General features: G+C 40.2%; 3 protein-coding genes and 1 long non-coding RNA gene across 9 annotated transcripts in view; 2 read left to right on the plus strand and 2 right to left on the minus strand.

The window, feature by feature from the left end:
- The window catches only part of ncor1 (nuclear receptor corepressor 1), a 61,039-nt gene extending 60,739 nt beyond the window's left edge, over positions 1-300 (minus strand). For 4 of the 5 annotated variants that reach the window (XM_013264651.3, XM_013264650.3, XM_005460872.4 and 1 more), the window contains exon 1: positions 147-300. The gene's annotated coding sequence lies outside the window, so the exon portion shown is untranslated. The remainder of the gene's footprint in view (positions 1-146) is intronic. The other variant, XM_005460873.4, reaches the window with a different exon arrangement.
- Positions 301-685: 385 nt separating this feature from the next.
- pigl (phosphatidylinositol glycan anchor biosynthesis, class L) lies at positions 686-15,131 on the plus strand. Its single transcript, XM_003456162.5, has 7 exons — positions 686-1,183; positions 3,239-3,338; positions 9,735-9,825; positions 10,893-10,960; positions 11,781-11,812; positions 13,008-13,141; positions 14,955-15,131. Exons 1-7 carry the CDS (start codon positions 925-927, stop codon positions 15,081-15,083), a joined length of 813 nt encoding a protein of 270 aa, XP_003456210.1. The 5' UTR covers positions 686-924; the 3' UTR covers positions 15,084-15,131.
- A 2,240-nt stretch (positions 15,132-17,371) lies between these two features.
- Positions 17,372-19,367, minus strand: LOC109199063 (uncharacterized). Of its 2 annotated transcripts, XR_002059553.2 has the most exons (4): positions 19,242-19,367; positions 18,154-18,230; positions 17,657-17,783; positions 17,372-17,453 (listed from the first exon to the last, which is right to left on the minus strand). It is a non-coding gene; the product is annotated as an uncharacterized LOC109199063 (long non-coding RNA). The 2 variants fall into 2 exon arrangements; XR_003222036.1 differs by lacking the exon at positions 17,657-17,783.
- A 152-nt stretch (positions 19,368-19,519) lies between these two features.
- LOC100702223 (polyubiquitin-C) overlaps positions 19,520-24,538 on the plus strand; it is a 31,015-nt gene continuing 25,996 nt past the window's right edge. Inside the window, 4 exon segments of the mRNA XM_019354369.2 lie at positions 19,520-19,670; positions 20,315-21,112; positions 21,115-21,318; positions 21,321-21,683. Of these exon segments, the coding sequence (XP_019209914.1) occupies positions 20,323-21,112; positions 21,115-21,318; positions 21,321-21,683 (1,357 nt within the window). The 5' untranslated portion in view covers positions 19,520-19,670; positions 20,315-20,322.

Raw genomic sequence — 24,538 nt, forward strand, 5'->3', positions numbered from 1 at the left:
TAGCTTGCTAAGTTAGCCGTATTTCACCTTTGAAATCTCAACCACGTCGCCATCTTGCAAGGCAGATTTTCAGCGTAGACCGGGGCGCTTAAATAGCGTGCTAATTAGGCATGTTGATGTGCTGCATGATAACTATTTTTACTTACCTCATTATAAGAAAATATATCGATGGCAGAGAAAGGTTTCCCTGTGCAGAAATATGTGGCAATAGTTGATTGTAAATCCGCGGGTTATGGGCTGTGGACGACTGTGCAGTCTGAAGGCTGCGCCGCATTTGTCGGTCGATGTCCTGGCAGAGTAAAAAAAGATTCCCCTTATTATTAATTAATCCCCAGGGTATATCTAGTCCTTTAAATATATGTTTATACGAATAAAACTAGACTCTGCAGAAAACAGAGCAAGTGGCCGCCAAAGGCCATTTTTTGCGAAGAACTTTAAAATATTATTTTGGATTGTTATATATCTGCAAGGACAATGTAATGGTGTGACAACTAAATCTTCCCCTCAAACACGGTAATGTTCTCAGTGTTTTTTTCTTTATTTCACTTTTCAGAAACGATCATTTCTCTCAATTTATACAACGATATAAACGTTTTCCTTCTTATATTTATTCAGACAAGCCAGAAAATTATTCTGTTTCGCGCTCTCATTAAAGTGAAACGAAAATAAAAGTCACCGAGACTGCAATTAGTACAAAAAATAAGGCAATCGTGGGAATAAACATGTGAACCCATGCTTGTTGAATTGAGTTATACTTCCAGTTGTTGAGTTAATTAATAAACGACTAACTTTAGGAACAGTTAAAAGACTGCACGGGGGTGTTTTTTTAGGTTTTTGTTTTTTGTTTTGTTTTTTTACACATGGAACCAGTTACACTTCGGGCTTTTGTCTTTACACGGATTTTATGCGGTAACGGTCAAAATAATGACTTTGTACATGGCTCTCATCATAATTTTGTCCTATTTGGCTTTGATAAAATGCATTTTTTTTCGACATCGGCGGACTTTGGTGAAGTCATTGAAGCGTGCATTGAACGCTCCACCAAGCAGAGAAACAAACGGCGAGAATATCAGGGCTCTGGTCGTAACTGCGCATCCGGATGACGAGTGTATGTTCTTCGCGCCAACGATCATACGACTCGTTGAATTAAATGCCACCGTTCATTTGCTCTGTTTGTCTGAAGGTACGGTGACAACACACTCATATTTGCATACTCAAGAAAAAAAAAAACAATATAAAGGTACAGAAAATTAAAATGAAAAATGGTCCTACCTGCTAATCGGATAGAACCGTATATTTATATATAGACCAATTAAAGACTTGTAGCCACTTTTTTGTTTGTTTGTTTGTTTGTTTGTTTTTTTTACTGTCAGTTAGGGTCACACTAGTTTTTCTCCTCTGCTCCCTGTTGTTCTTACTTGCCACCACCCCCCAAATCCAACATAAATGTATGCACACAGAGCAGATCCAGGCAAAGGAGAAATGAGTGAACAAACCGTAACTTTAAGCACATTTAATGGTTTATCCATCCCTTTTGAGTGCATGCAATGCTCTGCAGACATTCAGGAGCTCCTTAATTTTCCAGCAGTTATTCCACTACAAGAGTACCAACTGCTCATGCATCTTCCAGGAGTACAACACCAATTCCCGAAAAAGTTAAAATGCTGTGTAAAATGTAAGCTAAAACACAATTCAATGATTTGCTAAGCTCAAAACCATATTTTACGCATAATAGAACATAGAAAACATATCAGATGTTTAAGCTGAGAAAATATGCACTTTAAAAAAAGATCACTTTGAATATGAGGGCAGTAAGATTTCTCAATAAAAATGGGACAGGGCAATGTTTATCACTGTGCACCATCCCCTCTTTTTCTTTTAACAACAAGCAGTAATCACAGTAACTTTCCAAGTTTCCTTAGTCCATTTTAAATCAGCTTTGGTCCAGAGAAGACAGCTGCGTTTCTGGACAACATTCAGATATGGCTTCTTGTTTGTATGTTAGAGCTTTAACCTGCATTTGGTGATGGCACAGTGAGCTGTGTTCACAGAGAAGGGTTTCGGGAAGTGTTACTGATCAAATGCAGTGATTTCATAACAAAATCGTGCCTGTTTTTAAAGCAATGCTGTCTCAGGGTCAAGCATCCTGTGCTGGCTTTTGCTCACAGAGATTTCTCCAGATTCTCTGAATCTTTAATGATATTATGTACTGTAGATGATGACATATTTGAAGTGTTCATAATTTTATGATGACCAACATTATTCTGAAATTGTTTCACAATTTGAAAACATAGTTTTGCAGACAATGGAAGCTCTGCTCATCTTTACTTCAGAGAAACTCCCTCTTTAATATTTTTTATTATACCCAACCACATTCATTCCTTCTTGCCAGTTAACCTAATTAATTGCAGTTTGTTTCTCCATTAGTTTTTTTAGAACTACTTACATTTTTACCCCTTTGTTGCCCCCTTCCAACGTTTTTCTGACATGTTGTTGCCATCGAATTCAAAATGAGCTGATATTTTTCATTAAATAGTAAAATAAGATAAGATAAGATAACCTTTATTAGTCCCACACGTGGGAAATTTGTTTTGTAAATTTTGTAAAATTTGAAATCCCTCTATTTAAACATATAATATATTACCTGTGTTTTATAGTGAGGAAAATTTGGGTTTAGGAGATTTGCAAATCATTGCATTCTGTTTTCATTCACATTTCAGACAGCATTCCCAACCTTTTTGCAATTTGGTTTGAAATATTATTAAAAAAGTATAAGAACAACTGAAAGAGAACATCGATGTACCTTCATAGTCTTTTTTTCATGGATTTTTAGACGTTACCCTTAATGTTGTGAACTGTTGTTCATTTTCTGTATGTCTTTGCGCACCTTCCTGTTGTCTGTGTGGCTCATCCCTCTTTTTGTTTTCTTCCTGCTTTGTTTTTGAATTTTTAATGATTTTAGTACCTACCTTAAGCCTGCATCCTTTGTGACAAGCACTGCTTAAGTTAAAAACAAGTTGTCAGGTACCAGAAGTGCAATCAAAGCTTCCCAATAAGTGGTACAAGAACAGGAAACATGGCTGTTGTTCAGAGTTCTCTTTGGGAAACCCCAGTCCTGTTCCAGAGGCCATCTGTACGCCACCCCCATATTTAAAACTATAAAAACTGCTAATTATACATAATCTACTGAGAGGAATACCATATCTAACATCTATTGTGACCTCTACATGTTACGCAGGAAACTACTACAATCAAGGAGCTCAGCGTAAACAAGAACTTCTGAACAGCTGTGCCGTGTTGGGGATACCAGCCTCCAGAATCATCATAGTAAACCACAAGTAAGAAGCCATCTACCCCAAGCATGCAACATAAAAATAACAGTCATTCCGTTTTTTGCTTTTCACAATCAGGGAGTTTGTGCCACTAAATATACAGATGTGTGCGTTGTCCATTGATGTATGCTGCCTTCAGTTAAGGAGTCAGGTCTCAGCATGTGTTCCTGCTGGAGCTCATCACCCCCCTCCCTGCCAACCAGTGTCTATAAGAACAAATAAGAGAGTTGACCACAAATCACAACCCTCCCATTCTCACTGTGACAGCTCTGATGTAGCCTGACCTGATATATTACCTTTGTGTCACAGGGTTAATATATGAGTAGGCCCTGGAGGCAGCGATGGGTCAGCCCTGCGGGAAAAAAAGCTCTTTAAAGACCTTAAAAATTCCATCATGGAATCAGTCTATTGATCCTTTTATCCGTTTACAGCTTGTATATACAGATCTATTTAAATATGCATCTTTGAAAAAGTCAAGTATTTATAGAACAAATTATCATTAAAGTATCTTTTTTGTTACTTTTGAAAGTCTTTAGAAGAACATTTGCCTGTTTGTACACCCTGAGCAATCAATCAGACTGTTTAAGCAGTCACAAAGGATTAGTTAGCGATCCCTGGGAAAAAATAACTAGGCACTCTGGGATGTCTGTACCTGAGCTGAAAGTATTTGTTGGAAGTTTTATCATGTTAGTTGCATGATGATATTTTTCTCCTGAGTACAGAATTTAATTATATAAAATGGAACGTGACCTAAATAAAGCCCTTTATTCTTCAGTATTGTGTTCAAAACTTGATATTTACGTCCATTTAAGGTTCAGTGATGTGTAAGAGGTAATCCTTTTAGTAATGCTAGTTCCACTGGAAAACCTATAAAAACGTGTGTCTCGGGGAGGCAGGGGTTAAAAAGAACTGTGTCACTCTTTGGTGGCACAACAATTTTCTTGCAGAAAGATGCCCATGCATTCCAGTTTTGTTGCAGAAACACAGAACAGGTTATGCTACAGCTAAAAGCACAATAGAAGCAAAAGCTTTGCATCATAAGGATTTTAGTCACCAAATGAAAGTCGTCTGTCTCTGCCTGCTGGTGAGGTGAAGTTACACAGAAAAGGTAATGGTAAAGGGTATTGTTTTCCCCTCTCCTGTGGATCAACTGTGCAGCTTTTCTTGAAAATGTTTTGAGTTTCTAAGAACATCAGGGCTGCCTACATGTGAGTGTCTCCATGTTGGCTCACCAGGAGAGCTGTATGAACTCTGGCACTAACCTGGAACTCAGTAATAAGCTGGCAGACTGCCCAGATTGTCTGCCCTGGAGAGCATTGCTTGTGTGTGTGTGTGTGTGTGTGTGTGTGTGTGTGTGTGTGTGTGTGTGTGTGTGTGTGTGTGTGTGTGTCACACATGCACACACTTCCCATTCTATCATCTTGTGCACACAGAATATAGCTGAACTTTGATCTTAGGGCTCTCTGCACTTCTGCTGAACTGGAGTGTAGCCCATTTTCCCTTTCTGTGTATTCTGTTGTTTGCCCAAAACATACACCTAATCAGCACTTTAAGAGCCCGAGTTCCACTCTCTGACAGTCTGCCTCTCTCGTGCTCTCTCGATCTATCCCACCCCTCCTCCTCTTGTCCATGTCTGCTGAAGCCAACTGCCAAGGACTGTGGGATACATTTTGGCCACGCTCTAAGCACTGCTAATGTAGGTCATTCCAAAATGTTTTTTCCTTGGCGTGTCTGTACACAGCTAGCCAGTCTTTGGCTTTTTGCTCTTAAGCCCCTCCGTTCAAGTTCAAAGCTTGAAATCTAACACACAATAGTCAAATAGTGCTCAATTACACAGACAGTGCTATCTTTTAGGCATAATCTCAGCAAAGATAGGGCTATGTAGCCATCAGATTTAGAGGCTTTTTTCTACGATTTGAATAGGAGGATCAGTGTGCGTCTATTTGTGCACATCTGTTAGCCGCATTAAACCTATAATGTTCACGTTTGCCTAATTTTATAACTGCGGGGGCGGGGGGTGTCTATTTTTTATATTGAGGTGTGTTTCTAATATTCATAAATATTGGATACTCATGTGAACACAAATATGTCATTGTATATCTCACTAAAATAAAATTGTATGTTTGGCGATCATTTTGTGGTTTGTCAGATGGGTATAGGGAGTGATACTGATAGCTGATATTAAGCACCTGATCCCCTCCAAACAAGGAAGTAAGGGGGGAAGTGAGCAGAATGTTTTATTTAATTGGTTGATTATTTTGTGCAGGTTTTAATAAGTGAATTATTTTGTACATCAATGTGTCAGAAAAATTATGCATACTTGGGTTCAGCCTCTCAGTAATTTTTGAGCCTTTTTCACAAAGTTGCTGTGTTATATTAGAGAGGATTGGGAAAGATCCAAAGGATATGAAGAAATATTACAATTCTTCTGTTTTTGGTCCCTCCAGCTGTGAAACATTGATCCCATATGCTTTAGTCATTGGGGAAAATAGCTGATGTTTAGAGCCACAGCGTTTTTGTTGGTTTTTGTTCAATGTGGCTCCTTTTGTAATGCAACCACTAGCTAACTAACACAAATAACGTGCTGATTGCACATAATAACCCCCACTGGTCACAGCAGATGGCTGCCCCTCCTCTGAGCCTGGTTGTTCCCGAGGTTTCTTCCTGTTAAAAGGGAGTTTTTCCTTCTCACTGTCACCAAGTGCTTGCTTATAGGAAGTCATCAGTTGTTACAAATGGGAAACTTGGCAATGACAACCAATATCATTTTTAGATCAGCTTGTAAACATATCAGTTTCATCTCTGAAGTTGGTTATTTCAGTATGGTTATGGTTATATATGGTTATTTCCATATTTATTGGAATGATTCGCTTTTGAAGCCTCAAGTGTCAAATAGAAAGAACTGCAATTTCTGGCACTTCTAGTGTGGCTTTACGTCCACATCAGTGATTCTCAAAAGTTGGGGTGGGGCCTCCTGGTGGGCTACAACGGTACTGCAGGTGGCCTGTAGTTATATAAATGTATTTACTTACATTATAACTGGTAATAGGAGGTAGTGATTTTGTGATATTACTCATTACTCTGACCTAAATTTATTGCTCTTCTATTGAAGTTTGTGCCCCAGTGGCAGGTGAGTCACACAATGGCCTTAACACTTTGCATGTGACTAGATAGCTTTAGCAATTTTTAACCTACGGCCTCTGTTGTTTATGTTTTTTGAATTACATTTTTTAAGAAAATACATCACTCTCTCTTGTACTTTGATTAGAGTGAAGAGTTAAGATTGGGTGGGCCCTGTTGGATTTTCTGTTTTTTAAGAAGGCCGTAGGATTGTGTTTTTTTTATATGTCAGATTTCGGTGGTACTCACTCACAACTGTATCAGTGTTCTCCAAGATCACAGGAATAATATGCGCCTTCTTCTTTACATTATGATTTTCCCTTTAGTGCACACTGAATAGGACAGCTGTGTTGACAGTATCTAGGGGCCCCGGTGCATGTTGGGGCCTTTGTGATCAAGCTCAATCTGAGCACGCTCTGCTGCCTCTCCACTTGCTCCGGCATGACCTCTGTCTGCTCCCTGGAACTTGATTATAGCTGCTCGCTGCACAAATCCAGCCATTCTGCTTCTTCATTACATTATCCATCAGACTAAAGTGAAGTCTCACTCTGTCTGGCTCACCTCATTTCTTTGTGACTTCAATAATTGTACTTCCCTGTTAACATATTTCACGTGTACTCTGAAAGCTTCTCGCAGAAGTAAACAATCAACTAATAGCATCTGTTGTCAATTGGAATAGTGTAGTTCTCTGTAGTCATGTAAACACAGAGCTTCTCACAAGTTTCAGAAAAGGAAAGTGGTACTCACAGCAGAGACAGCATATCCACACACAAGCATTAAATATACATTGATCAGTGGTTAAAAATAGTCCTGGCTGATTTATAAGCTCATGGCAGGGCCAAGTAAACCGTGATGAGATGTTCCAGCCCTGCCACTGACCTCTGGCTATACTTTTACTCAAGATTCATTTGTCAGCAGCACAGACCGGCCTCTGTGTAGTCACACTGTTAGTTTTCCATTCACCGAACCTTGCAGCCAACAACAAATTTTGAATTTTGTCACATTAAATCCCTCTTTTTCTGCACAAATTACTTCCAAAACAACAGTAAGATAATAATTTCCATGGTGAATAGCACACATCTATTCTATCATGGTTCTTTTTCTGCCTTATAAGTAGTTAAATATGGGTGAATATTGGCCATACCTGCAGCCGCACATGTCTGTAAATTATCATGAAACATCACGTGTAAGTTAGTGTTGTTACTATAGTTGTAACTGCCTTATTACATGGGGATATTAGGGGCGTACAATTGGCGCGTAGTGGCATCTCAGCCATTCCCAGCAGGACATATAATCTGACTGTGTGGACAGAAGTCTGGCAGTTGCGTAGACCTGTGGTCCATGTGACCAGACTAAACAAGCCCTCTCTGACACACACACACACACACACACACACACACACACACAGAATCCCTTTAGTGGGCCAAAGTTCAACAACTGCATACAGATGCCTGCAAGCAATTAGACATCCACATGCAAAGCTACAAAAGGGAGCTGGGGAGGTTACTTTAGGACATTTTGCACTGTTGCCATGGCAAAGGTGACACTCAGCCTGCATCCTGCTTGAGAAAGGTCAGGTGTCTTTTATCTTTTTTTGTTCATTTTTTTTTTTTTACTTCGCTCCTCCTTCCTCTCACGGCTTTCGCACAGCTACAGTTATCGAGAGTCATTCAATGTTTTGATGTTGAAATGTTTTGAGTAATAAACGATTAAATGCAGCAGTGAGAATAATGCATCATGAATATCTCACTCTGGTTTTACTCTCTTTTAGCCCAAAAGCAGGTCCATACACACAGCTGTTATTAAATGTAGGTCACTGGTATCCAAGTGCCAGAGTGGGGCATTCACTCGATGACAGACAGTTTTAAACTATCTGTGAACCCCTGACCCTACGCCTCTCCTTCTGATGACACAGTCAGCCCTCCAACCCAACCCCACCCATGCAGTCTCACAACAGCATGTCATGGCATTGATGTATCTCCCTATCTATATGTTTCCCTTGAAAGAAAAAACAACATCAATCTGTAAACTACTGTTCTAAATATTTTTATTTCTTCTTTGCCTTTGTACACGGACATGCCACAATTTTAACATTGTGCTAGAAACATTTGTCAGATATTCTGGTCCATATCAGAATGACAGCATCACACAAGTGCTGCAGATTTGTCGGCTGTACATCCAGGATGCAAATCTACTGTTCCACCACATCTCGAAGGTTTGACTGGGATCTTGTGACTGTGGAGGCCATTTGAGTGCAGTAAACTCATTGTCAAGTTCATGATATAAGCTTTGTGACATGATGAGTTATCCTGCTGGAAGCAGCCAACAGAACACAAATATACTGTGGTCAGAAAGGGATGGACGTGGTCAGCAACAAATTCAGGTGGCCTTTGACATTTAAACGATGCTCATGGGATGGTGGCGCTTATTGTGGTCTTCTGCTGCTGTAGCCCATCTGCTTCAAGATTGAACATGCACCGCATTCAGAGATGCTCTTCTGCATACTGTGGTTATTATGAGTGCTTATTTGAGTTACTGTTGCCTTCCTAGCAGCTTCAAACAGTCTTCTAGCCATTCTCCTCTGACATCAACAAGAAATTTCACCCAGTGGACAACTGCTCACTGGATATTTTCTCTGATTATTCTTTGTAAACTGTAGAGATACTCATGCCGGACAGTAAGCCGTTTATGACCATCTGGCACCAACAACCATGCCACGTTCAAAGTAACTAAAATCACATTTCTTCCCCATTCTGATGCTCAGTTTGAATTTCTGCAGGTCATCTTGACCGTGTCTACAAGCCTAAATACACTGAGGGATCAGTTGATGAGATATTTATGTTAATGAGCAGGTGTACCTAATGCAGTGGCAAGTGAGTGTGTTTATATTGTGTTTCTTTTTTTTCTCTGTCTCTCGAGTATAGGACATTAAACAACCATAGAAAGCAGTGCTTCCGTTTTATAGCCTAAAGGGAGTGTGCATGTTAGTGGGCCAAGAGAGTCAGCAGGCCAAGTGTGATGTTTGATGTGGACTCTGTGGAAACGAGGGCCTCCAGGCGTTTCAGATATACACAATACTAAGGGCCTTCAGACCCATAACCTCTGTATTTCCCAGCGCTCCCACATGTTTGCATTCTACAACAGCCCCTTTTTTTTTTTTTAATGAAAGCTGTGTTAAATGTTCAAACTGGTTACAAAGTATAACTCTGTTTTAATATTAACTGGATATATAACCGCAGTCCCTTTCTTCCTTTTTTTTTTCTTTTTTTTTTTTCCCTACAGAAAACTTCCAGATGATCCCAAAGCAGAATGGAGCGTCTCATTGGTCTCCTCTGAAATCCTGAAGCACATAAGAGCTCACTCCATCAACATGGTACGCCCCGCTCTGTGTTTGGTTCGTGCCTTTCAAAGAAGTGGCTTTTGTGTAATTTCCTGTTCGGTGTCACCACACAATTTCCCCGCCATTATGTGTTAGAAATACACGTACTGTATTGTTTTCTTTGTACAATGTGTTTTGGCACCATAGCTTCCTTGTTGATTATCCCAGTTTCACGGTGGTCTGCATAATAACCTTGTCAGCTGCCATCCTTTTCAGTCCTAACTAGACTGCATTTTGAGGCTCCTTGAAGCCAGGGGGAAATGGCCTGTGCTCTGTGTGTACGCAGAGATTCTTATCATACCCAATGCAGTTCCGCACTATTAGTTAATGGGAATTATGTAAATTGAGAATCGGACAATTTCTTTCTCAGCAACGACAAAAATAGTCACAGAAAGTACAGCAGCATTAATGGCGGCGGGTGAGGGTCTTCATGGTAGAAAATGGAGAAGCACGACTGAGTTATTCTGCTTTAGCTACTGATCTTTTTTGGCTATCAAAGATAACAAACAAACAGGCAGTCTCCTCCCATCCTGTCACGCGCCACAGCGAAAAGCACCTTTAGTGAAAAAGTAACTTAAAGAGTCCTTCAGTCGCACAGAAAACATTTTCTCTAATGAATATAAGAAGGGGAAAGCACCGAGGAAACAGACTTCCGTTTCCTTTTTTCCAACTAAATAATGTTGTTTGTTTGGTTAAAGTGTTTTTGCACTTATAGATGCAAAGATCACGCGTTATTTATAACATATTGGGTTTGGCTGCTTAAACTTGTGCTTGTTTGCAAAGTCATGGTAGAATATCGCCTGAGCAGAGCAAGCACTTCAAGTCTTTTAGTTGAGTTTTGTTCTCTTCCCTTTGACCTGATTTTTTTTTTCACCTGTTTCCTCTGGTGTGCAAGCATGCATGCACAAAAAAGGCTTTTAAATATCAGTTGTCAGCTGCCAAAAAGCCTCCACAGTCACACACAGAAACCTAAGAAAATCTTTCTCTCTGCCTTTGCCTCAGCTTCTAGATACCCAGACTCTGGCTTTTCACCCACACAGTGACATATTTTGTTGTTTCAGGTGCTGACCTTTGATGGAAGCGGCGTGAGCAGCCATGCCAATCACATAGCTATCTATAACGCTGTCAGGTACAGGAAAGACTTTAAGATTTTTGCCATTAGGAAAACCTTTTTATTTTATTTTTTCAGTTCCTTAACTTAAAGATGCCATTTTGAGGGGATACTCTGTGACTTAAACACAGAAAGCAACTCACCCTGCTATCATTAAACACAATCCAGGAAAATGCTGAACATTTGGACCCACATCAACATCCATCGTTCCAAATGTTTCCCCACCAGTACACACACACACACACCATGTTTTTCCAGAATTGGTCTGTTACATAGCTGAGAGGTCATCCAAACACAGTCCTCAGAGGCACTCGGCTCTGCTCCCAGCGAGCAACAGTAAATCCTGTCCCTGAAGTGGTGAGGTGGGAGGGCAGCTTTGGTTTTGAGAGGCCGGCCAAGCAAGAAGTTGCATCAGACTGTTGATTTGAAACAAAAAAAAGAAAAGAAAGTGTTTTGCACACTGAAGAGAACATCGCAGTCCCCGTACCACACTTACCTGTCTGCGCAGTGAGCTGTGCTCTTTTCTCTCATAAGGCTCTCTGTTCGTCTGTGGGCCTTGAGTTTTGTGCTCTCCAGATCGAATCTGGAAATTCCCATTTGACTAGAACACAAAGGGGGGAGAGGCTGAGTGCGAGTTTCACAGCCTCTAAATCTTGACAGTGTGCTGTCGTTTTCTGTCAACATGTTAATAACCATTGCATAAAAAAATGAAAGTGGAAGAAAACTTCCAAAAACCTCTCTCCAGTATTTGATATATCCTTCGACACACACACGCAGAGTGGCCACTTCCATGACATTTTCTGTGTGCAGCACTGATGTTCACTTATTTTTCTTACAGGCATCTCGCTTCCACTGGAGAAGTACCCAATGGTAGGTTTGACACTGGGAGAACTTTTAAGAGGCTTCTAAGCTTAGGAGGGTTAGATTCACTGATCACTCTCAGAACAGTCGTCTGTAAAAGTAATTCTTGGGGTACTTTATCCTGCTTGTTTTGGTGAAAACGGTACAGTATGCTTGCTGTGAATATGTTCATCACCGTGAAAGCTTTAGGTAGCACTTTATATTAAAATGCAACGTTCTTTCACAGGAGAAACGCCACCTCTCCAGCTGCGTTTTTGCAGAGAACCATGCAAAGTACACTGGCTGGTTTTTTAATGTACAGCGCCCTCTACTGTTCTTAAAAGCCGCATGAGCATTGTATCTCCACTAAAGGCGCTGGTCTGTTGGTGGCAGCGTGAAGAATGAATTGGACCTAAACTCTAAATGTGATAAGAATGTACCATCAAACTTCTGAAGACTTTTTGACTGCAGATGTTAGAATGTCTTTTGTGTCTCTTTAAGAGGATTTTTTTTTTTTTTTAATTTAAAGAAATTTCCAAAATGACTAGATTTTCACTTTTGGTTTCTAAGTTCTCGTGGTGATAAATTCTGGGAATTCTATCTAACAGAATGTAGAAGGAAAAGTAGGACAGTAAGGTGGGGGGACATGCTACACAACCTTATTTGCTTATCTGATAAACATTACAACCCAAAGGTCATACCAAAGCATAAATGTTTGAGCAAAGAGGTGATAAGAAACAGACATTCAGGTAATCATGAACCCACACCATAAACAGAAACACACTTCTTTCTATGGTAGAAGCTCGTCGATCCGCTTTGCCCACATGAGCTCAGTGGATGATCTTGACCAGCAGCATGCCATTAACTGTGGTTCTTTGTTAGTAGGAATTTACACCTCAGCTGTTAGACTGGTCTTACACTAAAGGGGAAGTAGATGAGAATTCAGAGTGACATTAATCCTCGTCACTCAGCTGTAAAACAAAGCTCCCTGCTCTTTTCCTAAACCTCTGAGGTTCACGTGTTTCTGCCACAAGACAATAACTGAAAGAAGTACTGACAGTTTGTGTTTTTGTGTAGCATAGCAGTACCAGGCATTCTCACTTCAAATGAACTGTATCACAAATGATGATGTTGTGCTGGTGTGGCACCTGGATGATGGCCTCATTAAATGCATGCTTCTGAAGTAAGCATTTAAAAACATTAACAGCTCTGTCTTTTCTCCCAGACTGCACTTTGCTCTCCCTGGTGACCGTTGGCCTTCTCAGGAAGTACATCTCCTTCTTGGATGTTCCCCTCAGCTGGTTTCTGCCCTCATGTGTCTGCTGTATTATAGGCTCAAAGGCCTACAAGCAAGCCAAAGTAAGCCTCCAAGTAGAGACTGTATGTTGGCAGGACTTTATGTTCTCTACTCTGAGAAGTGCACACTCTAATAAGATCATGTACAGTCTACACTAACACTCAAACTGTCCCTGTTTTTGAAGGAAAAGCACATTTGTCAATTATCTGTTATCATTTTCAACAGTTTCATTTTATCTAACATGAAACTGTTGGAAATGTTTTCATGTTATATTAGATAACATGACACTGCTGTTAAATGTGACTGAGGGGAGAATGGAGCGGGAGATCGACAGACAGATTGGGCGTGTCTGCGGTGTTGCACGCGCTGTACCCATCTGTACCCATCCCATCTGTAGTGGTGACGAGAAAGTGAGCATAAAAGCAAACCTGTCGATTTATAGGTTGATCTACGACCGCGAGCTCTGGGTAGTGACCAAAAGAATGAGATTGCAGATACGAGCTGCAGAGATGAACATCCTCCAAAGGGTGGCTGGACTCTTTCTCAGAGGTAGAGCGAGAAGTGCGGTCATTTGGGAGGGGCTGATAGTAGAACCGCTACTCCCCCACATCGAAAGGAGTCAGTTAAGGTGGTTCAGACATCTGAATAGGATGCATCCTGGACAATGATTAATGGAATCATTATTACAAATAATGTTTTCCAATAAAATATCTCCATTTAAGATAAGATAAGATAACTCTTTATTGTCATTGCACAGTCATACATAGTACAATAGTACAATGAAATTGGAAAAACTGTCCCATGTCGGCACTACATACAACACGACACGACACAACACAGTAACTTAACTTAGTAATAAAATGAAGAATCAGTGTATGAGTATTGCACACTATTATTATTGCACATTTACTAATAAAGACTGTTGTTCAGCAGCCAGCACACCGATGTTCCAACAATACATTGTTTCCTAATGCAAGCTATAGGTTAAAGTGATCATTAGTAAAACTCTTTGTTGTGCTGATTACAGAAACAACAGCTTTGGTTTGGATTATAATCGTCATTTTTTTATCCCCTGAAAGCCTGCCAGGTGTAACTCTTGAAGCTCCTTTTAGAAATGAGTGGTTCTATCATATTTTAGCCTTGCTTTTAGACCAAAATGACTGGGTGTAGATCAGAAGTTAGCGAGGGTTGTCACTGTGTGTGCAGCTCACCTTAGAAAAACCCTGAAACTGTTCTAGCCGGCATCAAACCACATTTTTATTCATATGTACTGAGGTGTCAAAACTTGTCATTTGGGGTACAGAGGAGGTCGTCAAATGCCGCCTTTATGTGGGGAAGAGTTCAAACAAAAGAAAATAAAAAATAAAAAAATTCCATGCATGCACACCCACACAAACCCACAACAAACAACTCCTGTGGACGACTCCTTTCACAGAAAGGCAAAAACTCTAACCAGAATAAAAAGAGAATTTGGAGGCCTCATCACACAGCTAAGGAAGGGCATTATAAAGTACATTCAACTATTTAATTTTAAAAACAGAATTAATTATAGAGCACCATTATAAGTCAGATTGTGCTGGTTTACTGACTGACGAGTATTAACCTTTAACAATTTCAAAATAACTAAATCTAAACGAAAAAGTGATTTTCTTACAAAAACATGGACATTTCTGACTGAACCCAGTTTTGTGTGTTAGTGTAGGTGCTGAAAAAGCAAGAGATAAAGAGGATGGAAATGACCTTGCCAAGACACTAAGTACATTGGTGCTTGTGTTGCTGTTTGGACCACTACTGGCTGTTTGTTATTTGAGATTTTAACATGTCAACCTTAGAGTTGTGTTATCTCCCTTAAAAACACCTTTGTGTTTTTTTCAGGCTGCCATGCTGTGCCATCGCACTCAGCTGCTGTGGTTTCGTTACCTCTACATCACGTTCTCACGCTACATGTTCGTAAACACATTCCAAACCATTGCTCAGGGACCAAAGAACCTGAAGATCTATTAAAAGCTCTGATGCACTGATTGCCACATTTATTACACTACAGGGAATTTAGAAGCTGTTTACAAATGTCTTTGATACTCTGTTAATAGCAGTAGGTGATATGCATTTTTCTTAAACACTGTTATTTTTTAAATAATATTTAATAATACAAGAAACTTCTCATCCTTTTTTGTTACAGAAAAACTTTTATTGACTCAGTCACAACACTCTATTAAAAATATGGAGTATTTAAGCTTTTACTTTTACTTTAACCTCCTAGGACCTGCCGTCCACATATGTGGACATCACATTTTGGGTTATTTAGACCAAAATACTCAATTTTGCTCTACAAGGGCCTGATATCCACTTACGAGGACATTATACTGCTACTGTTCTATCGAAATTTTAAACGAATATCCTCATATGTGGCTCTCATTTTTCTTAAAAACAAAAATAAAGTAAAAAAAAAAAAAAATCTGGTAATTCTTCGTTTTTACATTCATCGGGCCCCAATATGCCCAAATATCAAAGAGAAATTAAAAATGCATGCCGTGGAAGAGTTCGGGTCTTAGGAGGTTAAAGACCAATGAAAGTACTGTTGAATGTTTCTGATGTCATGCTGATTGAAAAATAAAGTTTTTTATATGACAGTAGTGTTAGTTTTCCTCTGGTTTTGACATGTCTCTGATAGTTTTGTGAACTTGCATACTTTCTTCCCACTTCTCCCCACAAAAGTTCTCCACTGTGACACTGTGCACAGTACCTGGATCCAGACAATGTGGAGCAATGCCTAATGGAGATGAAGACATGAATAACAGAAGTTTGTCATTTGATTCGCATTCAAATCCCACTGTGAACATACAGTTTCTGTTTGCTACAAATAGCATAAAAACATGACATTAAAGAGACAACTGGGTTGCTTGGTGTGGAGTAAACATTAGCAGGGTGTTGAATTCTGTTTACAACACATGGGATCGAGTGTGTTGGTGAGTTGTCAGGGTCATACCATATCCGTCTGGGTTGGAGCGTGGTGTGTAGAAACTTTGAACTCCACAGGTTTTACAGAAGGTGTGTTTTGCAACATGAGTGTTAAATGTGTACGTGGTCAGATTTTCCAAACCCTAAGAATGGAAAAAAACAAAGTATGCTAAAATTCAATCTTCATTTTAAATATCCAGGACTGTGGAAGTCTTGAGTCAACTCTAATTTGTTTATTTTGCTAGGAAAATATGAAATAGGTGTAGTAATTTATTTTAATATATGTGCAAACATACATGGAAACACGGTATATAAGGCAAAAGTAGATTTGAATGACTTTGAAAGTCAGTGTTTGGTATAGCCACCTTTATTCTTCCACACAGGCTGAATTCTTCTAGACGAACTTTCCTGTAATTTATTTAAATAGACTTCAGGAAAAGTTCTCTGGGATTCTTTTTTAGGAACATGACTTCCAGATACTGCTCATCTGCTGGAGACAGGCCTGCCAGTCATTCTTTTGTCCTCCACCTTACAGTTTCCTCATTTTTTTAAGGATACACTGCACACCATGCCAAGATATTCCATGTTTTTAGCTAACAGCTTGAGTTAGGTGCTATTTACAACAAACAACCAAACAAATTTCCCACCTGTGGGACTAATAAAGGTCATCTTATTTTATGCTTGAATGATTCATAGGACGGTGTTAAGTGGCTTCGCGAATAATTAATTCCAGCTTTCTGACAACCTTCAGAAATCCTGAAGAATTAATGGTCAAGACCACTTTGAAAAATTACAAAAGAGTCTGGCTCCTTTGGAAGCAATACATAAAAAATAAGGGTGCCTCTAGACTTTTACAGTACTGTATATTGAATAAAACAATGCATTTCAAGCAGAGCTCCTTACCTGTAAGAGCGTGAAGCGATTTTTTGGCGCAATGAAATGATGATTTTGCTTCTTTGTGCAAATGCTGCAACTGGAGAAAACATATCAGTTCATATGGATTAAAGTGTATGTGCAGCAGTGTTTGAAATGCCTTCAACATGGCATGAATAAGATATTTGAAAGTTTAGGCTATGTTCCAGAATTACCACGTAGTTTTTATCACTGAATTAATTCTTGTTCTTAATTGTTCTTACTTGCAATGAAAAACATGGAGGTCTGGGGAATTCCAGACTTCAAATCGCACAGCCCCACAGTGGCAGCCACCTGTATGTTTCACCAGATCCATGCTGTAATTGAATCAGTATAAATACATTTACAATGAGATTTGGGAAGGATTCACCTTTTTAAGCCACATGAAGGAAAATGCTAGAATGTCCCTATCCAAGTCTTACGTAAAGTTCAAGTTGAAAGGGTGTCACATGTTAGTTGTGAAACTTGCTGACGTGGAGCTCCCAACCAAAAGTTCCAGTCATTCTGCCATGGAAAACAATGAACCTGATTAAAGTGCAGCTCTGATAAGAACCACATTTGCATTGATAAAGAACCTTTTACCTACAGAGGCTAAGCTTTTGTTTCAAACACAGCTACTCATGTGCTCATTTTATATTTAAAATAAAAGTCAGATTTCTTGTTTTTCCAAGGTGTGAACATGTTGATTATATGTTAACCAGACCTACTTCCTGCTTGCAATCTTTTCCTGGAACACTTTGAGACGGTCCACATAACAAAGGGCAGGGCGAGGTACAGCAGGCTTGCACAAACACATTCCTCAGAGGCAGAACTAGATCAGCCAGATGCCCTGCTCTGTGTTGGAAAGCAAATGCGTGGTGCACCAGGAATTGGGTTTCATATGACACAGTGCCAGAGGGGTGGGCTAACAGAATGCTGTGACCCAAATACATATTTTATTTGAATCAGGGCTCTCAGAGCTGCATTACAGCCAAACTCCCAAAAATAGAAACCCACAAGGCCCCATCTGAGTCTAAGCTGATTTAGTTTACAGTGCTACCTTTAATAGTGGTGGGCGCTAAAAGTAGGCACTGATCAGTAGTTACAGTCCTGGAAATAAACTTTAGAAACCAGCAAATATAAAAATTAGATGCTCAGTATGTCTAAACAGATATATCACTCAATACCCTGCAGTCATTCCCTACAATGTTCAATCTGACGTTACCTTGTTGGAATTTTCTAGTCTCAACTGGGTGTTGACAACATGCCGAAACTAGATGAACTCGTGTTTTCTTGATGTTGCTCATGGAAACAAAATGAAGAGATGTCATATTACCTAAGGGACTTACAAAGTAGAGAAGCATTACACTAAAGCTGTTAGAACTGTTCAGCTCAAGCCACAAAGATAACAATATGTCTCTGAGGCCTGAATAATTTTATCATACTTTATGAGGAAACTAAATATTTATCATTGTGTTCAGCAATGTAGATAATGTAGTTGAATTTCTACCCCTCATACAGGTTTATCTTTGCAGTGGAGACTTGACAATGACCTGTCTGTGTATGTGCATCATCAGACTGAAGAGAAACATACCAGTCATGCTTTTATTTTATAGTAACTTTCATGCCCATATTTTCACTGATAACAACTAGATTCAAATAAACCAAGCTAGCATTTGAATACGCTACTTAATTTTAAGTTACACAGTAAAGGATCCCTATAAGTTGGCAACAGAAAACAGCACATCAGGTCTGCTAAACCTTGCTTATCATCAACGTTAGGTGTGCATATACTGTGCATCTATGCATGCGCGGTGTGCCCATAATCAGTATCGTATCTCATTGGTGGCCTATTTTGTACTGATGTCCTGACTATTTATCATTAATGCATTTTTTTTTAGATGCGTAGTGTAATAAGGATGGCTTGCTAAATAAAATAAATGAGGTCGGACAACTTCCGCCTTAAAATATCCTGCTGTCGCGTCAGCTGCTATTACGTTTACTAAGCGCGTTGCCATCTGTTAAAGGTTGAAAGATCTAATAGAGATGAATAGAATTCCTGAGTGTACATGTCAGTCTCGGTGTGTTAGTCATACGAATAGTCATTCTGACATGGCGAACTCTTATTTTTCAATCTATATCCATGACGGTGACGCTTGAATGTGACACGTAGCCTATACTTCTATGGACTAAAATATATATAATGGTTTGTCGATTTAGGTCACGTTTAAGCTTCTTGTTTTAACCTTCTTGTCATAACCAATGACTGTAGAAACAGTCATAACCAGAACTTTGTCATGAAACGTTACTTACTGTAACACAGCAACCAATCGCTGATCAAACAAACAACCGGTGTCATCCAATCAGAAGCTCGGAGAAGATTCCCGTTGCTGTGCTGGTTCGAGCAAATTCCGGAGCCAGAGCCGTAGTGCATAGAGATATTATTCCGCGGGGGAGGATTTATGAGTACATTCTTGCAAACACGATAGTCTTGAAATGACTTTGAAATAATTACGTTCTACATTATTGTAGAACTAAGTTATAAATATTGGAGTTATAAATATTGAAGCAGTGACTTTTGGAAGGGTGGGAACTACTTATTAATGCGGATGGACATTTCTGGATGACGTGTGCACCTCCATACTATATAACACACTGCTAGACAATACTCCCGCAATTCTACAAACAAAGAAGGAAGAGAAGTTTGTGCTGTAGAGCAGTTTCTGACGTCACTTATCAGTCGTAAGTGTTTTTCTATTTCTATTTCTTTTGATATTCCAGAAAAGGTTGTTTGTTTTTAACAAATGTGTTGCATTAGTATCACTGTGTTGAACGTTATTTGGGTTGCGCTAACGAGGTCTCCAAAATACAGTAGTCTTTCCGAATTATATTTTTCTCTTATATAAAGTTTGTACGTATTTCGTCGTCGTTTCATAGTCAATTTTCTTTTCCCTTTTTTTTTTTTTTTTTTTTTACTACCCTTTTGTTACGCAGCAGCGTTTCGGTAACGTTCGCATACAGCAGTGACTCAACATTTCCAGTATCCTCCATTACCGACTGCTGAACAAAAGGAAGGTCACTGAGATCTCAAAATGGCGCTTGGGCTGAAATGGCTCCTGCCGTTCTCATTCTTAGGCGCTTCATAGTAATTTTATTTACTACCCTTTTTTTAAAAAAGCTTTTTAATCCCTATTTGAGCTTAAGCTTAAAGTAATGTAATTTCTAGTGCATTTATATTGTTTTTTTTTGGTAAAGAGGTTTTTAATCAATAATTCATCTTTATCTATTTATTCATATTTATCTGGGGGTTTTTGTGTGTGTTGGAGTAATGTCAAATGTTTTAAATTGTTTTTAATTCTTAATAAATATCCATCCATTTTATATAGGTGCAAACATGCAGATCTTTGTGAAAACCCTCACTGGCAAGACCATCACCCTGGAGGTTGAGCCAAGCGACACCATTGAGAATGTCAAGGCCAAAATCCAGGACAAGGAAGGCATTCCCCCTGACCAACAGAGGCTGATCTTTGCTGGCAAGCAGCTGGAAGATGGCCGCACCCTCTCTGACTACAACATCCAGAAGGAGTCCACCCTCCACCTTGTCCTGCGTCTCAGGGGTGGCATGCAGATCTTTGTGAAGACCCTCACTGGCAAGACCATCACCCTGGAGGTTGAGCCAAGCGACACCATTGAGAACGTCAAGGCCAAAATCCAGGATAAGGAGGGCATTCCCCCTGACCAGCAGAGGCTGATCTTTGCTGGCAAGCAGCTGGAAGATGGCCGCACCCTCTCCGACTACAACATCCAGAAGGAGTCCACCCTCCACCTTGTCCTGCGTCTCAGGGGTGGCATGCAGATCTTCGTGAAGACCCTCACTGGCAAGACCATCACCCTGGAGGTTGAGCCAAGCGACACCATTGAGAACGTCAAGGCCAAAATCCAGGATAAGGAGGGCATTCCCCCTGACCAGCAGAGGCTGATCTTTGCTGGCAAGCAGCTGGAAGATGGCCGCACCCTCTCTGACTACAACATCCAGAAGGAGTCCACCCTCCACCTTGTCCTGCGTCTCAGGGGTGGCATGCAGATCTTCGTGAAGACCCTCACTGGCAAGACCATCACCCTGGAGGTTGAGCCAAGCGACACCATTGAGAATGTCAAGGCCAAAATCCAGGATAAGGAGGGCATTCCCCTGACCAGCAGAGGCTGATCTTTGCTGGCAAGCAGCTGGAAGATGGCCGCACCCTCTCTGACTACAACATCCAGAAGGAGTCCACCCTCCACCTTGTCCTGCGTCTCAGGGGTGGCATGCAGATCTTTGTGAAGACCCTCACTGGCAAGACCATCACCCTGGAGGTTGAGCCAAGCGACACCATTGAGAACGTCAAGGCCAAATCCAGGATAAGGAGGGCATTCCCCCTGACCAGCAGAGGCTGATCTTTGCTGGCAAGCAGCTGGAAGATGGCCGCACCCTCTCCGACTACAACATCCAGAAGGAGTCCACCCTCCACCTTGTCCTGCGTCTCAGGGGTGGCATGCAGATCTTTGTGAAGACCCTCACTGGCAAGACCATCACCCTGGAGGTTGAGCCAAGTGACACCATTGAGAACGTCAAGGCCAAAATCCAGGATAAGGAGGGCATTCCCCCTGACCAGCAGAGGCTGATCTTTGCTGGCAAGCAGCTGGAAGATGGCCGCACCCTCTCCGACTACAACATCCAGAAGGAGTCCACCCTCCACCTTGTCCTGCGTCTCAGGGGTGGGCAGTAAAGCAATAATTCGATACAATTCCATTAATGTTGCTTCCTTAAAATAAACAGGTGATGGTATATAAATGCCTTGTTACGAAATTGTTCCCCACTGCTAAGGTTTTAACCTTTTGTGACCAAATGTTGCATATCAATAAAGGATTGAACTCCACTTAAGTGTCGCTGCTTTTTGTATGACTAGTACATGACAGACCGCAAGAGGGTGGGAGACACTGAATTTTGGGGGGATGGTTTTTGCTGGCGAAACAACAGGCCTGTAAAAATTAAAACTTTACTCCTGAATAAAACAAAACTATATGTCTGCCTTGAACCATGATTTGTGTAAAGCCATGACATGGATTATAACCAATGCATTTAAAAAAACAAACTATAATATAGTCAGCCAAAGCAATGACTTCTGCTGGTTCCATACATGTCTATACATAAACAGCTAGATGTGACATCCAAGAAACACCCTTCATGTATGAAAGTCAAAGTACATTATGAATAAATGTATTTGAACTCTAAAATCAATTAAATATTGTCTGGAATTAATATCATGGTATGTTGTAGTGTACTACTAGCTACAATAAAGTTTCATGATAAGGGTCCTGAATTAAAGGATGATATATTACTATACCAAGACCAGCTAGACTCCTTTTGGACTGCTCAGTGCTGAGTCATTGCAGAAATGGGAGTATGGTTAGGTTCACCTTCTGGAGAACGCATAAGGTTAACAGGGTTTTTTATTTGCAAGGATGCTGCGCCATCTATTGTTGACATCAAGCAGGTTACCCAGAGGAAAGATGGCAGACATAATACTGGGAAATGACATCAAGGGTTTATTCCTGGCATGTCCACGCTACTGTATCGTAGAGGAAAGGTTGTTAGATGGAAACTGATCTCAGCAAAGTAAACAATAAGCATATTAAAATAAGCTAAAGTTTGCCATGTCTTATTTAAACTGGGACATATACCTGTGCGCTTATGTTCACCATCATTTAAAACAGTAAATGTGGTTGGACTGGCTCACAAAACATATGTTAGGGTGTGAACATTTAAATATAGGAAGCCTCTCTGTGTAAGACATACCTCTTGAGAAATGCTCAAGTGGTAGATCGATGAATGTTTTTTTTTTTCCATACAGTGGTTGGTCTGAGGGATCCTCCCAAATAGGATATTATCATCAAGTTATCAGATTTATTTCCTGTTTTTCACCATAAACTGGAATATTATGCAACAGGGCTCTGTTGCTTTTCTGGGAAATTATTCTTCATTTTCTCCATTATTACTATCTCTTCTGAGTCAGCCATGATGTCCTCCTCTGTCCTCTTTTTTTGTATCCAGCTGACAGTCTAATCTCTAATATGAGTATTCATATTTGAACTAACCTAGCTGTGGACTTAAACAACTACTATTCTTCAGCTACCTTTCTGCTAATGTCTCTAAAACTTTCTGGAATCATACAGCTGCGTTACTAAAGCTTTAGTTTTTATATACTATATAAGTAATTAAACCCATCTCCAACTGCAGGATTAAAGTGATACACACATGAACGAATGAATAACTCAGTGATTAAGAATCAATAATATGATAGTGAACACTTGTTTCACAACTTTGCAAAACAGTTGTTTAGAATAGAATAGAATAGAATGCCTTTATTGTCACTATACAGTTGTATAATGAGATACAGAGCATCTCCTACTCAGTGTAAACATGCTGGGGGGGGGGTACAGTACATAGGGAAAAAGATATATATATATATATAAATGTACAATATACAAGCCGTATTTTTAAGAAAGGAAAAAAAAAGTAATATGTAATAAATACTGTTATGTATATACAGTTGAGTTATTGCACATAGAATTGGTATTGCACAGTGGTGGTCCATAGAGGAAGTGGGAAGTGGGGGGCTGTGTTATCGGTGCATGTGTGAGTTCAGGGTGGTTATCGCTTTGGGGAAGAAACTGTTTTTGAGTCTGTGGGTTTTTGTGCTGATGCACCTGTAGCAGAGGGAAGCAGGCTGAACATGTTGAAACCAGGGTGGGAGCTGTCCTTGATAATGTTTGCTGCTCTGCTGAGGCAGCAGGAGGAATAAATGTCCATCAGGGAGGGGAGAGGGCAGCCAATGATCTTTTGTGCTGTCTTGACCACACTCTGAAGCCTCACTCTATCCGCCTTGGTGCAGCTGCCGTACCATACTGTGATGCAGTAGGTTAGCAGGCTCTCAATGGACGAGCGGTAGAAGGTCAGCAGCAGGTTGGAGTTCAGCTTGTACTTCCTGAGGACTCTCAGGAAGTGCAGCCGCTGTTGGGCCTTCTTGATGACCGCTTAGTACAAAGCAAAAACAAAGGTTCCCATCCACCGTGCCCTTGATAACTGGGAAACAGAAAGGGCAAGAAAGAAGATGTTCTGGCTGAGAAGGCAGGAATAAGAGTATTTGTTCCAGCTACACGTCCAGAATAACAACAGACAACTTCTTCATGGAACATATAGATAACCTATATAAAGACTACCTAGACATGTACACAAATGATTCTAAAGATATGGAAACAGGTCATGTAGGAACTTGAGATTGCACTGCAGAAATGACAGCAATAATAATGGTACTACAGACTAAGCTCAGGGGGAAAAAAATGTGCTCTTTTGTTCAGATGCCAGAGTCACTGCATGAATCACACCTGCTGTATATAGTGAAAATTGGGAGGGAAATTCAACTTATTTGAGTACCAGAACATGTCTGTATTAAGGGTAATGAAGTGGCAGACATTTACCTAAAGGGTTAAAATGTAGTCAAAATCAACACCACAATGTGATGCCCAGGTAGCTTCTGTTTGACTATACTCACTGATGAGACTTTCACATA

Source organism: Oreochromis niloticus, linkage group LG10 (genome assembly GCF_001858045.2).
Source record: "Oreochromis niloticus isolate F11D_XX linkage group LG10, O_niloticus_UMD_NMBU, whole genome shotgun sequence".
NCBI classification, from domain to species: domain Eukaryota; kingdom Metazoa; phylum Chordata; class Actinopteri; order Cichliformes; family Cichlidae; genus Oreochromis; species Oreochromis niloticus.

Bases quoted from the DNA above. Each gene is read 5' to 3' on its own strand.
- pigl (XM_003456162.5), top strand. From the start codon at position 925: ATGACTTTGTACATGGCTCTCATCATAATTTTGTCCTATTTGGCTTTG. The intron at 3,339-9,734 runs GTAAGAAGCCAT...TTTTCCCTACAG, and splicing joins ATCATCATAGTAAACCACAA to AAAACTTCCAGATGATCCCA. The intron at 10,961-11,780 runs GTACAGGAAAGA...TTTTTCTTACAG, and splicing joins GCTATCTATAACGCTGTCAG to GCATCTCGCTTCCACTGGAG.